At 43.5% G+C, this 12,956-nt stretch overlaps 1 protein-coding gene across 1 annotated transcript in view; it reads left to right on the plus strand.

The window, feature by feature from the left end:
* BCAS3 (BCAS3 microtubule associated cell migration factor) overlaps positions 1 to 12,956 on the plus strand; it is a 504,849-nt gene that overhangs the window by 145,511 nt on the left and 346,382 nt on the right. The window contains exons 5-6 of the mRNA XM_039320837.1: positions 2,700 to 2,865; positions 6,562 to 6,662. Of these exons, the coding sequence (XP_039176771.1) occupies positions 2,700 to 2,865; positions 6,562 to 6,662 (267 nt within the window). The remainder of the gene's footprint in view (positions 1 to 2,699; positions 2,866 to 6,561; positions 6,663 to 12,956) is intronic.

The raw sequence follows: 12,956 nt of genomic DNA on the forward strand, positions 1-12,956 counted from the left end.
AGCTTCTTGGATGAGAAGTGAAACATCTTCAAAGAAAAAACAAGAAAGTTCAGTTGCCTCCTTAAAAAAGCACTTTTGGGACAACCCTCGGCGTCACGAGAGTGAGTTGGGTGGCCGTATAAGTTGTCACAAACAAACAAACGTTCGCTTCCAATTTGAAAAAATGAATAGCTGTGTCCAATTTGAATTTTAGCCAGGATAGTCACACCGAAAGCAGGGCCTGGCAAGAGGGAAGCGAAATTCAAGGGTAACGCAGCAGTGTTGCAAAGAATCCAAGGTTAATGTATTCCGGATTGCTTTTTTCTGGGAAATTCCAAAAATAGCACTTAATTTCTCAGCGATTCACCTTCCTGAGAATCGTAGTGGCATCAGTCGTCGTGCCCATAGATTTTATTTATGCAAATAAACAAAATTGACGTGAGAGGCGTCCACTAAATGCAAAGTGATGGGAAACGCTGGGCAGGCAGAAAGGGATCAATGGGCAGAGGGCTGCAGAGTTAAAACGCTGACTTTGGAAAGCCCAAAGTACAGGGAGTCCTCGACATACGACCAGAATGGAGCCCAGAAGGTCTGCTGCTAAGCCAGACAGGTAAGTGATTTTTTTGCCCCATTTTATGACCTTTCTTGTCGCAGTCGGTAAGTGAATCACTGCAGTTGTTAAGTTAGGAACACGGTTGTGAAGTGAATCTGGCTTCCCCATTGAGTTTGCCTGTCAGAAGGTCGCAAAGGGGGATCATGTGACCCCGCAGGGACACTGCGACCGTCGTAAATATGAGTCAGGTGCCAATCCTCTGAATTTTGATCGCGTGATCATGGAGAATGCTACAAAGGTCGTAACTGTGACAAATGGTCATTAGTCACTTTTTTCGGGGCCAGTTGTAAATTTGAACAGTCACTAAATGAACTGTTGTTAAGTCAAGGCCTACCTATTTATTTATTTATGAGACTTATATACCGCTTTAAGTGCAAGCACTCTCTAAGCGGTGTACACCAGTAAGCAATGTATATATATATATTTACATTGCCCCCAACAATCTGGGTCCTCATTTTACCTACCCCGGAAGGATGGAAGGCTGAGTCAACCTTGAGCTGGTGAGATTTGAACTGCTGACCTGTTGAACACAGTCAGCTAAAGTGGCCTGCAGTACTGCACTCTAACTGCTGCGCCACCTCGGCTCATACTATACAGGTAGTCCTCTACTAGTGACCACAATTGAGTCCCAAATTTCTAGTGCTAAGCCACACAGTTATTAAGTGAGTTTTGACTTATTTTACAACCTTTCTTGCTATACTTCTTGTAAATCAGCAGAGTTGTAAAGTTAGTAACCCGGTTGTTAAGTGAATCTGACTTCCCCATTGATAGATGTCTATGGAGGTTCTCAGTCATCGTGGTCATAGTTGCCCCAAAGGTGCTTTTTCAAGAGGCAAGTGGACTTCCTTGTTTTTCCTTTGAAGATGTTTCGCTTCTCCTCCAAGAAGCTTCTTCAGCTCTGACTGGATGGTGGGAGTGGAAGGATTTATACTCCTTGCGGACAGCTGGTCATTTGCCTTCTTTTAGAGCCAGGGGGTCTTCAAACTTGGCCCTTTTATGGCTCGTGGACTTCAACTCCCAGAATTCCTGAGCCAGTATGGCTCAGCTTGGAAACCTCTCCCTTTTCCCTCAGCGTGCTTGGCTCAGGAATTCTGGGAGTTGAAGTCCACGAGTCATAAAAGAGCCATGGTTGCCTACCCCTGTTCTAGGGGGTTGTTGAGGCCACCTGGAGGTTTACTTGTGTCCTCAGGGTCACCTAAGGGGTGCAAATATGCATGGAGCCTTCTTGGAATGCAGAAAGGATTTATACTCCTTCTAGAAAGCTGGTCATTTGCCTTCTTTTAGAGCAGTGGTTCTCAACCTTTTTAATGCCGCGACCCCCAACCAGTTGTAAGTCAAGGACTACTCAACCGGTCGTAAGTCGAGGACTACTCAACTGATGCAGCACCGTTTGCAAAATGGGACTTTTGGCGGGCTCAGCAGGGCAGAGACAGCCTGGACAATTCCTATCGGCTTTTGAAAGCCAATAGAATTAGACTCTATTCAAGAGAGTCTATTCTATTGGCTTTCAAAAGCCAATAGAATAAAAGGGAGTAGCACAGCTAAGGAAAAGGGGGAAAAAAATGGCGGACTGCATTGTTTGGCGACCCCCATGAAATGGTCGTTCGACCCCAAATGGGGTCCAGACCCACAGGTTGAGAACCGCTGGTCTAGAGAGTCCTTGAGACCACTTGGAGGTTTCTGTATGTCCTGAGTGGGGCAAATGGGTGTGGAGCCTGAGTGGGACTGCTCAAAGGATCCTCCCATCCCCCACCTTCCGGTCAGAGCCGAAGAAGCTTCTTGGATGAGAAGCGAAACGTCTTCAAAGAAAAAAACAAAGAAAGTCCATTTGCCTCCTGAAAAAAAGCACCTTTGGGACTTTCCCATTGACTTTGCTCTTTCAAAGGTCGCAAAAGGGGATCACATGACCCTGGGTCACTGCAAATGTTCGTAAATATGAGCATCCGAATTTTGATCCCATGATCTTGGGGACGCTGCAAGGGTCTTAAGTGTGAAAAACACTCATAAATCCATTTTTTTTTTCCCAGTGCCGTTGTACGGTCACTAAAGGAACGGTTGCCAGTTGAAGATTACCTTGTAAACATTCAGGCTTCTCGTTCCCTTCTAGAACAATCCAAGCAATTCGTTGTGGAGTCTTTATACATCATCAGCTGCTATGGGACTTTGGTGGAACACGTCCTGGAGCCCCGAGCTCTCTGCACCGCCCCTAAGATCAGCGATGACACCCCACTGGAAATGGTGACCTGCCCACGGGCTAGCTGGACCCTCGTCAGGTAACCCCCCTGTTCTCTTCTGATGCTCGTATTTCATTTTGATTTTGTCTTTGAACACGTTTCAGGAGCCTGCTGCACCGATGGTGCTGCCCAAACTACAGAGAGAGTATAAATCTACAGGAAAAGAAGATTCTGGTCTCAGAATTCTGCTAGAGATACTCGGTCAAAGGGTCCAATTTCCATCCTGTCTCTCTTTTTGCATCCTGCAGTTTTAAATAGTCATCAGAACAGAACAGGACAGAACAGAACAGAACAGAATAGAATAGAATAGAAAATATGGAATGGAATGGAACGGAACGGAACAGAACAGAATAGAATAGAATAGAGCTGGAAGGGACCTTGGAGATCATCTAGTCCAACCCCCTGCTCAGGCAGGAAACCCTGTATATCATTTCAGACAAATGGCTGTCCAGTCTCTTCTTAAAAACCTCCAGTGTTGGAGCATTCACCGCTTCTGGAGGCAGGTTGTTCTACTGGTTAATTGTCCTCACTGTCAGGAAGTTTCTTCTTAGTTCTAGGTTGCTTCTCTCCTTGGCTAGCTTCCATCCGTTGCTTCTTATCCTGCCTTCTGGCGCTTTGGAGGGTAGCTTGACTCCCTCTTCTTTGGGGCAGCCCCTGAGATATTGGAAGGCTGCTATCATGTCCCCCCTCATCCTTCTCTTCATTAAACTAGACATACCCAATTCCAGCAACCGTTCCTTGTATGTTTTAGCCTCCAGTCCCCTGATCATCTTTGTTGCTCTTCTTTGCACTGATAGATATCTATGTTTGTCTGTCTGTCTGTCTGTCTGTCTGTGGAATTCTGAGAGTCAAAGTCCACAGGTCATAAAGGGGCGATAGTTGCCCCCCCCTTTTTTCAAAGTCTTCCATTTTGAAGGCCATTTAGAGAAATTAGGCCTGATTTACAAAATAAAACGAAAGAGGGATTACTGAGAAAATATGGTCAGCGCCTCTGACATTTTAAAATATTTTTTACATTGATTTTGTGTGGTGATAGGGGGAGGGGGGGGAGCGTCAGTCTTCTCCAGCGCCGATTCCTGCCCTGAGCCAATCAATATATACTATGCCAAGATGCTGAGGAAAGGGCAGCCCTAATTAAAATGGCAGCGTGGTCCTCCGGGGCCATTATTGTCAAAACAAGGAGCTTGTAATGGGATTGCGAATTCTGACCTGATCAATATGTTGTAACTTTACAGAACTTGGTTCTCACAGACTGGGACGATACATAAGACGCGTAGTCCTCAGTTTACAACAGTTTCTTACAACGGCACTGGAAAAAGTGACTTGGGACCGTTTTTTCACACTTACGACCGTTGCAGCATCCCTATGGTCATGTGATCAAAATTCAGACGCTCGACAGCTGACTCACATTTAGCGACCTTCTGACAAGTAAAGTCAGTGGGGAAGCCGGATTCACTTAATGACCGTGTGACTAACAACTCCAGTGATTCACTTGACAACTGTGGCAAGGGCAAGAGAGGTCATAACATGGGGCAAAATTCACTTAACAAATGTTTCACTTAGCAACAGAAATTTTGGGCTTAGTTGTGGTTGTAAGTCGAGGACTACCTGTATTCTTCCCTCTCCTGTGCAGGTAATTCTCAACTTGCAACTGCAATTGGACCAGGACTTCCATTGTTAAGCAAAGCAGTTGCTGTGAGCCAATGTCCTGTAAGTGAATTCCTGACATCCTTAAGTGGATCAGGTGGTCCTTAACCCAGTCCAGCTTCCTGCATTGTTTTTGCTTGTCAGAAGCGTCTGGGAAGTTTGCAAATGTTGATCACAGGACCCCGGAACACTGCAACTGTCGTAAATACATAACTGTATTTGCTAAGCAGGTGAATTTTGATCAACTGTATTTGCTAAGCAGCTGAATTTTGATCATGTGACCCTGGGGATGCTGCAAAGGTCATCAGTATATATTCAAAATGGACAGTGATTAATATTTATATGTACATATATAAGATGTTGAGAGTCTAGAAAGAGTACAGAGAAGAGCAACAAAGATGATTAGGGGACTGGAGGCTAAAATGTATAAGGAACGGTTGCTGGAATTGGGTATGTCTAGTTTAATGAAGAGAAGGCCGAGGGGGGACATGATAGCAGTGTTGCAATATCTCAGGGGCTGCCCCAAAGAAGAGGGAGTCAAGCTATTTTCAAAGGCTCCTGAAGGCAGGACAAGGAATAACAGATGGAAACTGATCAAGGAGAGATTCAACCTAGAAATAAGGAAGAATTTTCTGACAGTGAGAACAGTCAGCCAAGGGAACAGACTGCCTTCAGAAGTTGTGGGTGCTTCATCACTGGAAGCTTTCAAGAAGAGACTGGACTGCCATCTGTCAGAAATGGTGTAAGGTCTCCTGCTTGTGTGGGGGGGTTGGACTAGATGACCTATAAGGTCCCTTCCAACTCTGTCATTCTATTCTATTCTATTCTATTCTATTCTATTCTATTCTATTTTTCTTCCTTATTCTATTCTGTTCTGTTCTGTTCTGTTCTGTTCCATTCCGCTCCGTTCTGTTCCTATTCTATTCTATTCTATTCTATTCTATTCTATTCTATTCTATTCTATTCTATTCTATTCTATTCTATTCTATTCCTTTACTCTATTCTATTCTATTCTATTCTATTCTATTCTATTCTATTCTTCCATTCCATATTTTCTCTTCTCTCTTCTCTTCTCTTCTCTTCTTTCATTATTTTGTTCTGTTCCATTCTTTCATTATTCTATTCTATTCTATTCTATTCTATTCTTTCATTATTCTATTCTATTCTATTCTATTCTATTCTATTCTATTCTATTCTATTCTATTCTATTCTTCCATTCCATATTTTCTCTTCTCTCTTCTCTTCTCTTCTCTTCTCTTCTTTCATTATTTTGTTCTGTTCCATTCTTTCATTATTCTATTCTATTCTATTCTATTCTATTCTTTCATTATTCTATTCTATTCTATTCTATTCTATTCTATTCTATTCTATTCTATTCTATTCTATTCTTCCATTCCATATTTTCTCTTCTCTCTTCTCTTCTCTTCTCTTCTCTTCTTTCATTATTTTGTTCTGTTCCATTCTTTCATTATTCTATTCTATTCTATTCTATTCTATTCTATTCCTTTACTCTATTCTATTCTATTCTATTCTATTCTATTCTTTCATTATTCTATTCTATTCTATTCTATTCTATTCTATTCTATTCTATTCTTCCATTCCATATTTTCTCCTCTCTCTTCTCTTCTCTTCTCTTCTCTTCTTTCATTATTTTGTTCTGTTCCATTCTTTCATTATTCTATTCTATTCTATTCTATTCTATTCTATTCTATTCTATTCTATTCTATTCTATTCTATTCTATTCCATTCCATTCCATTCCATTCCACTCCACTCCACTCCATTCCATTCTGTTCATCCAAGTGTGAAGAATACCCTGGGAGTCTGCCTGCGAGTTGGCATTGCATAGGTCTGTTTTGAAAACACAATATATATATATTTTTTTTAAGAAAACACAGGCCTCTCATTATCCCCTTTTCCCCCATCTGTCTCGAAATATTCCACGCTCGGAGCAAGTGACTTTAAATAATTATAAACACGGTATTCTCTTGCATAAATAATTGGATGTGATCACACAGATGCTGATTTTTTTTCTCCCCCCCCTTCTCTCTTCCAGCTTAAATATTAATACTCTTGTGTCGTTTCCGCAGAACGCCCCAGTGGAACGAGCTGCAGCCGCCTTTTAACTTGAATCACCCCCTGCTTCTAGCCGCAGATTCTGTGCAGTGTTACCAGTATCTCCTTCTCGGCTGTGAGTATCCTTTTTTTGTGTGGAGGTGCAACACGTAGTGATCTGTCGCCCTTGTTGACGTTTCTTTTTTAAGCAAAAGACGAACGGAATTGGTTCTGTAGCTTTCCCCCCACCCCTCTTTTCATACGACAGGTAGTCCTCGACTTACGGCCACGATCGAGCCCAACATTTCCGTTGTTAAGCGAGACAGTTGTGGAGTGAGCTTTGCCCCAATTTTACCAGCTTGCTGGCCACAATTGTGAAGTGAATCGCAGCAGTTGGTAAGCTAGTAACAGGCTTGTTGAGTGAATCCATGACGTTGCTTGTCGTGACACTGCAACCATCTTGAGTACATGCCAGTTGTCAAGTGTCCGAATTTGGATCACATGACTATAGGGCAAGGATAGGCCACCTTGGCTCTTTTATGACTCGTGGACTTCAACTCCCAGAATTCCTGAGCCGGCAGGGCTCAGCATGGAAACCTCTCCCTTTCTCCTCAGCGTGGCTGACTCAGGAATTCTGGGAGTTGAAGTCTATGAGTCATAAAAGAGCCAAGGTTGCCTACTACTGAGCTAGGCCAGGGGGAGGGAACCTTGGCTCTTTTATGACTCATGGACTTCAACTCCCAGAATTCCTGAGCCAGCATGACTCAGCATGGAAACCTCTCCCTTTCCCCTCAGCATGGCTGGCTCAGGAATTCTGGGAGTTGAAGTCCACGAGTCACAAAAGAGCCAAGGTTGCCTACCTCTGCTATAGGGGATGCTGCAACAGTCCTAAGTCTGAAAAACAGTGATAAGTCGTTTGTTTTTTTCAGTGCTGGAGTAACTTCGAACAGTCAGTAAATAAATGTTTGTAAGTCGAGGCCTACCTGTCATCATCCCGTCCTCTCGTTCCCCTCCATTTTACGAGTTTTCTTGCCCTAGTTCAGGGTTAGGCAACCCAAAACACTCAAAGAGCCACTTGGACCCGTTTCCCACCAAAAACAAAACACTGGGAGCCGCAAAACCCTTTTGATATCTAAAATGAAGATAACACTGCATATATCCTTTTTTACCTTTATTATAGGTGTGTGTGTGTGTGTGTGTGTGTATGTGTATGTGTATATGTGTGTGTATACACACACACACACACACACACACACACACATATACACATTAAAAATAAAAGTAAAAATATGACTCTTGGGAATATCCATACTATTAAAACAATGATCACCAAGAGAATGCTTTAAGAGAATAAAATTACATACACACACAGGTAAAAAAAGGATATATGCAGTGTTATCTTCATTTTAGATGTCAAAAGGGTCTCTCTCTCTCCCTCCCTCTCTATCTGCCCTTGGTCTGCCACTCCTCTTCCCCCTCTCTCTCTCTCTCTCTCCTCTCTCTCTCTCTCCCTCCCTCCCTCTCCTATCTGCTGCTCACCTGGCAAGCTTCAAGCTGTTGTCCAACAAGATCGGGGTAGGCAACCTCGTCTCTTTTATGACTCATGGACTTCAACTCCCAGAATTCCTGAGTCAGCCTAGCTGGGCTAGCTAGCTCTCTCCTGCCCTTCCTGCTTCCTGCAGAGACGCAGCAAAGGGAGGAGCTCCGCCAGAAAGCTTTTCAGCTCCTCGGAGAACACTGTGAGTGCACTCTCTTTTACACATACACACACACACACAACACAAACACACACACACAGAGAGAGAGAGAGAGAGAGAGAGAGAGAGAGAGAGAGAGAGAGAGCAGGGAAGCGCAATTGCCTCTCTCTGTCTCTCTCTGCAAAGGCAGAGGAGGCTGGGAGCCACAGGGGAAGGCTCAAAGAGCCGCATGCGGCTCCGGAGCCGCAGGTTGCCGACCTGTGCCCTAGTTGTTAAGTGAGTCACTGTAGTTGGTAAGTTAAGAACATGGTTGTTAAGTGAACCTGGCTTGGCTTCCCCATCGACTTTGTTTGTCAGAAGGTTGCAAAAGGGATACTATAACCGGTCAGTTGCCAAGCGTCTGAATTTTGGTCACATGATCACAGGGATGCTGCAACAGTCATAAGTACATGCCAGTTGCCGAGCGGCTGAATTTTGATCACATGACCACAGGGACGTTGCAACAGTCATAAGTGCGAAAAACAATAAGTCACTTTTTTCCATGCCGGTGTAACTTCGAACAGTCACTAAAGGAAAGATTGTAAATCGAGAACTAGCTGTGTATTCTTTTCAGGATGCTTCCCTTTTGGAAAACATTGTAGTTAATTTTCTTTAAATTGGATTTTAGGCATACTTTTTTTTTTAGCTTCCATTTTGGGGTGTTTTATATATATATGTAGGTCTTTGGTTGTTCGGGTTTTCTCCCGCGTAAAATTGGAAGTGTCTTGGCGACGTTTCGACGAAGTCCCATTCGTCATCTTCAGGCTGGTGTTTTCAGCTTCATGCTTCGAGCAGCAAAAGCACGAAGCTGAAAACACCAGCCTGAAGATGACGAATGGGACTTCGTCGAAACGTCGCCAAGACACTTCCAATTTTACACGGGAGAAAACCCGAACAACCAAAGACCTACATACAAACACCCACGAAAACCTCAGAAAATACACACACACACACACACACACACACACACACACACACATAAACATACACTTCAGCATAATTGGTTTCTGTAACTTTCTGGCTCCTTTTCTTATTTACTCAACGCGGTGTTTCTTTTTTGAGCATCCTGTTTATTGTTAATATTGTTTTAATTCTGTCCTGGAAGGATTATCCTTGAAAAGCACCGTCCAGCATCCTTTTAGATTGATACGTTTGTGGCCCTGAGTTTGTTTTCTTTATATCCCCAAACCGAAGGGTAAGGCCAGACGCAAATGCTTTTTGGAGACCGTAATTAAAGCTAGGAAAACAATGACATGCAGTCAAAATTGTCACTCTTGGAAGACTGACTCTGAAAACGGAACAGGTCCTAATCCCCCTTAAGATAAACAAGAAGCAGTCTCATAAACAGAAATTTTTAAATCTGCAGACATGCTGCTTTGTCCTCGAGAGCCAATGCATCAGCGGGCAATGCCAGCGGCAATTACGCCTTCTTGTTTTCCGTCTGTATTTCAGGACCCGTTTAGGGCATGGCCAGTGGTCTCAAACCCAAGTTTCATAATAATAAAGTTGGAAGGGACCTTGGAGGTCATCTAGTCCAACCCCCTCTCAGGCAGGAAACCCTATACCATTTCAGACAAATGGTTGTCCAGTCTCTTCTTAAAAACTTCCAGTGCTGGAGCATTCACTGCTTCTGGAGGCAGGTTGTTCCACTGGTTAATTGTTCTAACTGTCAGAAAGTTTCTCCTTAGTTCTAGGTTGCTTTTCTCCTTGATTAGTTTCCATCCGTTGCTTCTTGTCCTGCCCTCAGGCGCTTTGGAAGATAGCTTGACTCCTTCTTCTTTGGGGCAGTCCCTGAGATACTGGAAGACTGCTATCATGTCCCCCCTCGTCCTTCTCTTCATTAGACTAGACATCCCCAATTCCAGCAGCCTTTCCTTATATGCTTTAGCCTCCAGTTCCCCTGATCATTCTTGTTGCTCTTCTCTGTACTCTTTCTGGAGTCTCAGCATCTTTTTTTACATCGTGATGACCAAAACTGGATGCCGTATTCCAAGTGTGGCCTTATCAAGGCCTTGTAAAGTGGTATTAACACTTCACATGCTCTTGATTCCATCATCTCTGCTTTCTCTCCAGACTCGGGAGGAGAAACCTATTGTCGGCACATCCATATCTTTCCTGAAATTGGGGATGGATGGCCGTGGATTCAGGTAGAAAGTGAGAAAGTTCCAGGAATCGGGAATCTCTTTTTGTCCAAAATAAAGGGAGTCCTCCTCTTACAATCACGACTCAGTGCCAGATTTCGGTCTTTAACTGAAACCATTGTGAAGGGAGTTTTGCCTCATTTTACGACTTTTCTCGCCACAATTGTTAAGTGAATCCGGCTTCCCCCATTGACTTTGCTTGTCAGAAGGTCACAAAAGGGGATCATGTGACCCCCCCAGGGACACTGCAAACCCTCATAAATACAAGCCAGTTGCCAACTCTTGGTTGTAAGAGTGAAAACCGGTCATAAATCACTTTTGTTTTCCAGATTCGTTGTAACTTTGAATGGTCGCTAAATGAAACGGTTGTAGGTTAAGGACTACTTGCATCGCATGCTGAATCTGGGTCACATGCCAGATCGTGACTATGAAAAACGGTCATAAGTCATGTTTTTCAGTGCTGTTGTGACTTTGAACAGTCACTAAACGGACCGTTGTAAGTCGAGAACTACCTATACCAAAAAATAAAATTAGGATTGCCGGAATGGCATGCCAACTTCCTTTGTTCACAGTACAATCTTCTACTTGATGGATTGATGGTTATTAATTGAGTTAAGAGAGTTGAAAGGGACCTTGGAGGTCATCTAGTCCAATCTCCTGCTCAGGCAGGAAACCCTACATCATTGTAGACCATTGTAGACCTACACCATTGTTGTCCAGTCTCTTCTTAAAAACCTCCAGTGTTGGAGCACCCATAACTTCTGGTGACAAGTCATTCCACTGATTAATTGTTTTCACTGTCAGGAAATTTCTCCTTAGTTCTAGGTTGGTTCTCTCTTTGATTAGTATCCATCCGTTGCTTCTTGTCCTGCCTTCAGGCACTTTGAAGAATAGAATTAGAATAATAGAGTTGGAAGGGACCTTGTAGGTCATCCAGTTCAATCCCACCGCCCAAGCAGGAGACCCTACACTTTTCTGACAGATGTCAGTCCAGTCTCTTCTTGAAAGCTTCCAGTGATAAAGCTCCCACAACTTCTGGAGGCAGGTGGTTCCACTGGTTAATTGTTCTAACTGTCAGGAAGTTTCTCCTTAGTTCTAGGTTGCTTCTCTCCTTGATTAGTTTCCATCCGTTGCTTCTTGTCCTGCCTTCAGGCGCTTTGGAGAATAGCTTGACTCCTTCTTCTCTGGGGCAGCCCCTGAGATATTGGATATTTGCAGCCCGGTCTTTTTTTGTACAAACATCACCGTCCCTTTTGGTTCGCCGTGCACCTTTTTCCTTGCTGGGCGACGCTTTTTCCAAACCCGATCTTGCCCTTCGGATGACTCCTCCATTTTTTGCTTGTGTCGATGCATTTTCTTGTCCCTGGAGGAATTGCCGGCTCGAGATGTGCCAATTTCATCTGGCTCTCTCCGAGGCTAATTTGTGCATGAAAACTGAAAAAAACAAAACGGAGACTCTAATTTAATATCTCCAGATCGCAGGCAGCAAAGTGGAAGCACGTAATCCAATTGGGTCTAGCGAGGACAAAACTCAGCAGCACTTTTTTGTGCGGCTGCTGATAAAAACAGGATCGCCAACATGATCCCCAACGTCCGATAACGGATATGGCACAACAAAAAGAAGAAGATTCCAAACCTGCTGTAGCCTATTTTCTGGCATGGGCAGACATTTTGGGTGATATCCGGGGTGGTGTGGCTGTAGGGGAGAGGATGGGTCCAGTAAACTAATTTCACAGTTAAAAAGAGGGGGAAAAAAATACCCAAATAACCATAAAGAAATAATTTCTGTACATCAGAAAAAAAAAAGGAAAAGAAAATATAGATAAGTCCTTGACTTAACAACCACAGTTGAGCCCAGACTTTCCATTGCCAAGTTGTTAAGTGAGTTTTGCTCCATTTTACTGCCCTTTTTGTCACGGCTGTTAAATGAATCACTGCGGTTATTAAATCAGTAACACGGTTGTTAAGTGAATCTGACTTCCCCGTTGATTTTGCTTGTTAGAAGGTCACTGTAAAAGTGATCACATGACCCCAGGACACTGCAACCGTCGTCAGTACATGCTAGTTGCCAAACATTCGAATTTTGATCATGTGGCCATGGGGAGTGGTGCAATGGTCATAGGTATGAAACTAATCACTGTTTCCATTGCTGTTGTAACTTCGAATAGTCATTAAATGAATGGTTGAATTGTTGTAAGTTGAGGACTCTGTACATACTGGGTCTTACATTAATTTTTGCTCCAAAAGACACATTAGGGCTTATTTTCCAGTTAGGTCTTATTTTCAGGGAAATACAGTACTAAATGCATCCGTCTGGCTGATGATCTTAACTGGGGCTTATTTTGGGGGGGGGCTTATATGACGACCAAAACTTCCTGACAATTAGAATAATTAACCAGTGGAACCACCTGCCTCCAGAAGAGGTGAATGCCCCAAGACTGGAAGTTTTTAAGAAGAGACTGGACAGCGATTTGTCTGAAATGGTATAGGGTTTCCTACCTGAGCAGGGGGTTGGACTAGATGACCTCCAAGGTCCCTTCCAACTTTATTATT

Source organism: Crotalus tigris, unplaced genomic scaffold, assembly GCF_016545835.1.
Source record: "Crotalus tigris isolate CLP2741 ecotype Arizona unplaced genomic scaffold, ASM1654583v1 scf7180000023712.884563, whole genome shotgun sequence".
Classification (NCBI taxonomy): domain Eukaryota; kingdom Metazoa; phylum Chordata; class Lepidosauria; order Squamata; family Viperidae; genus Crotalus; species Crotalus tigris.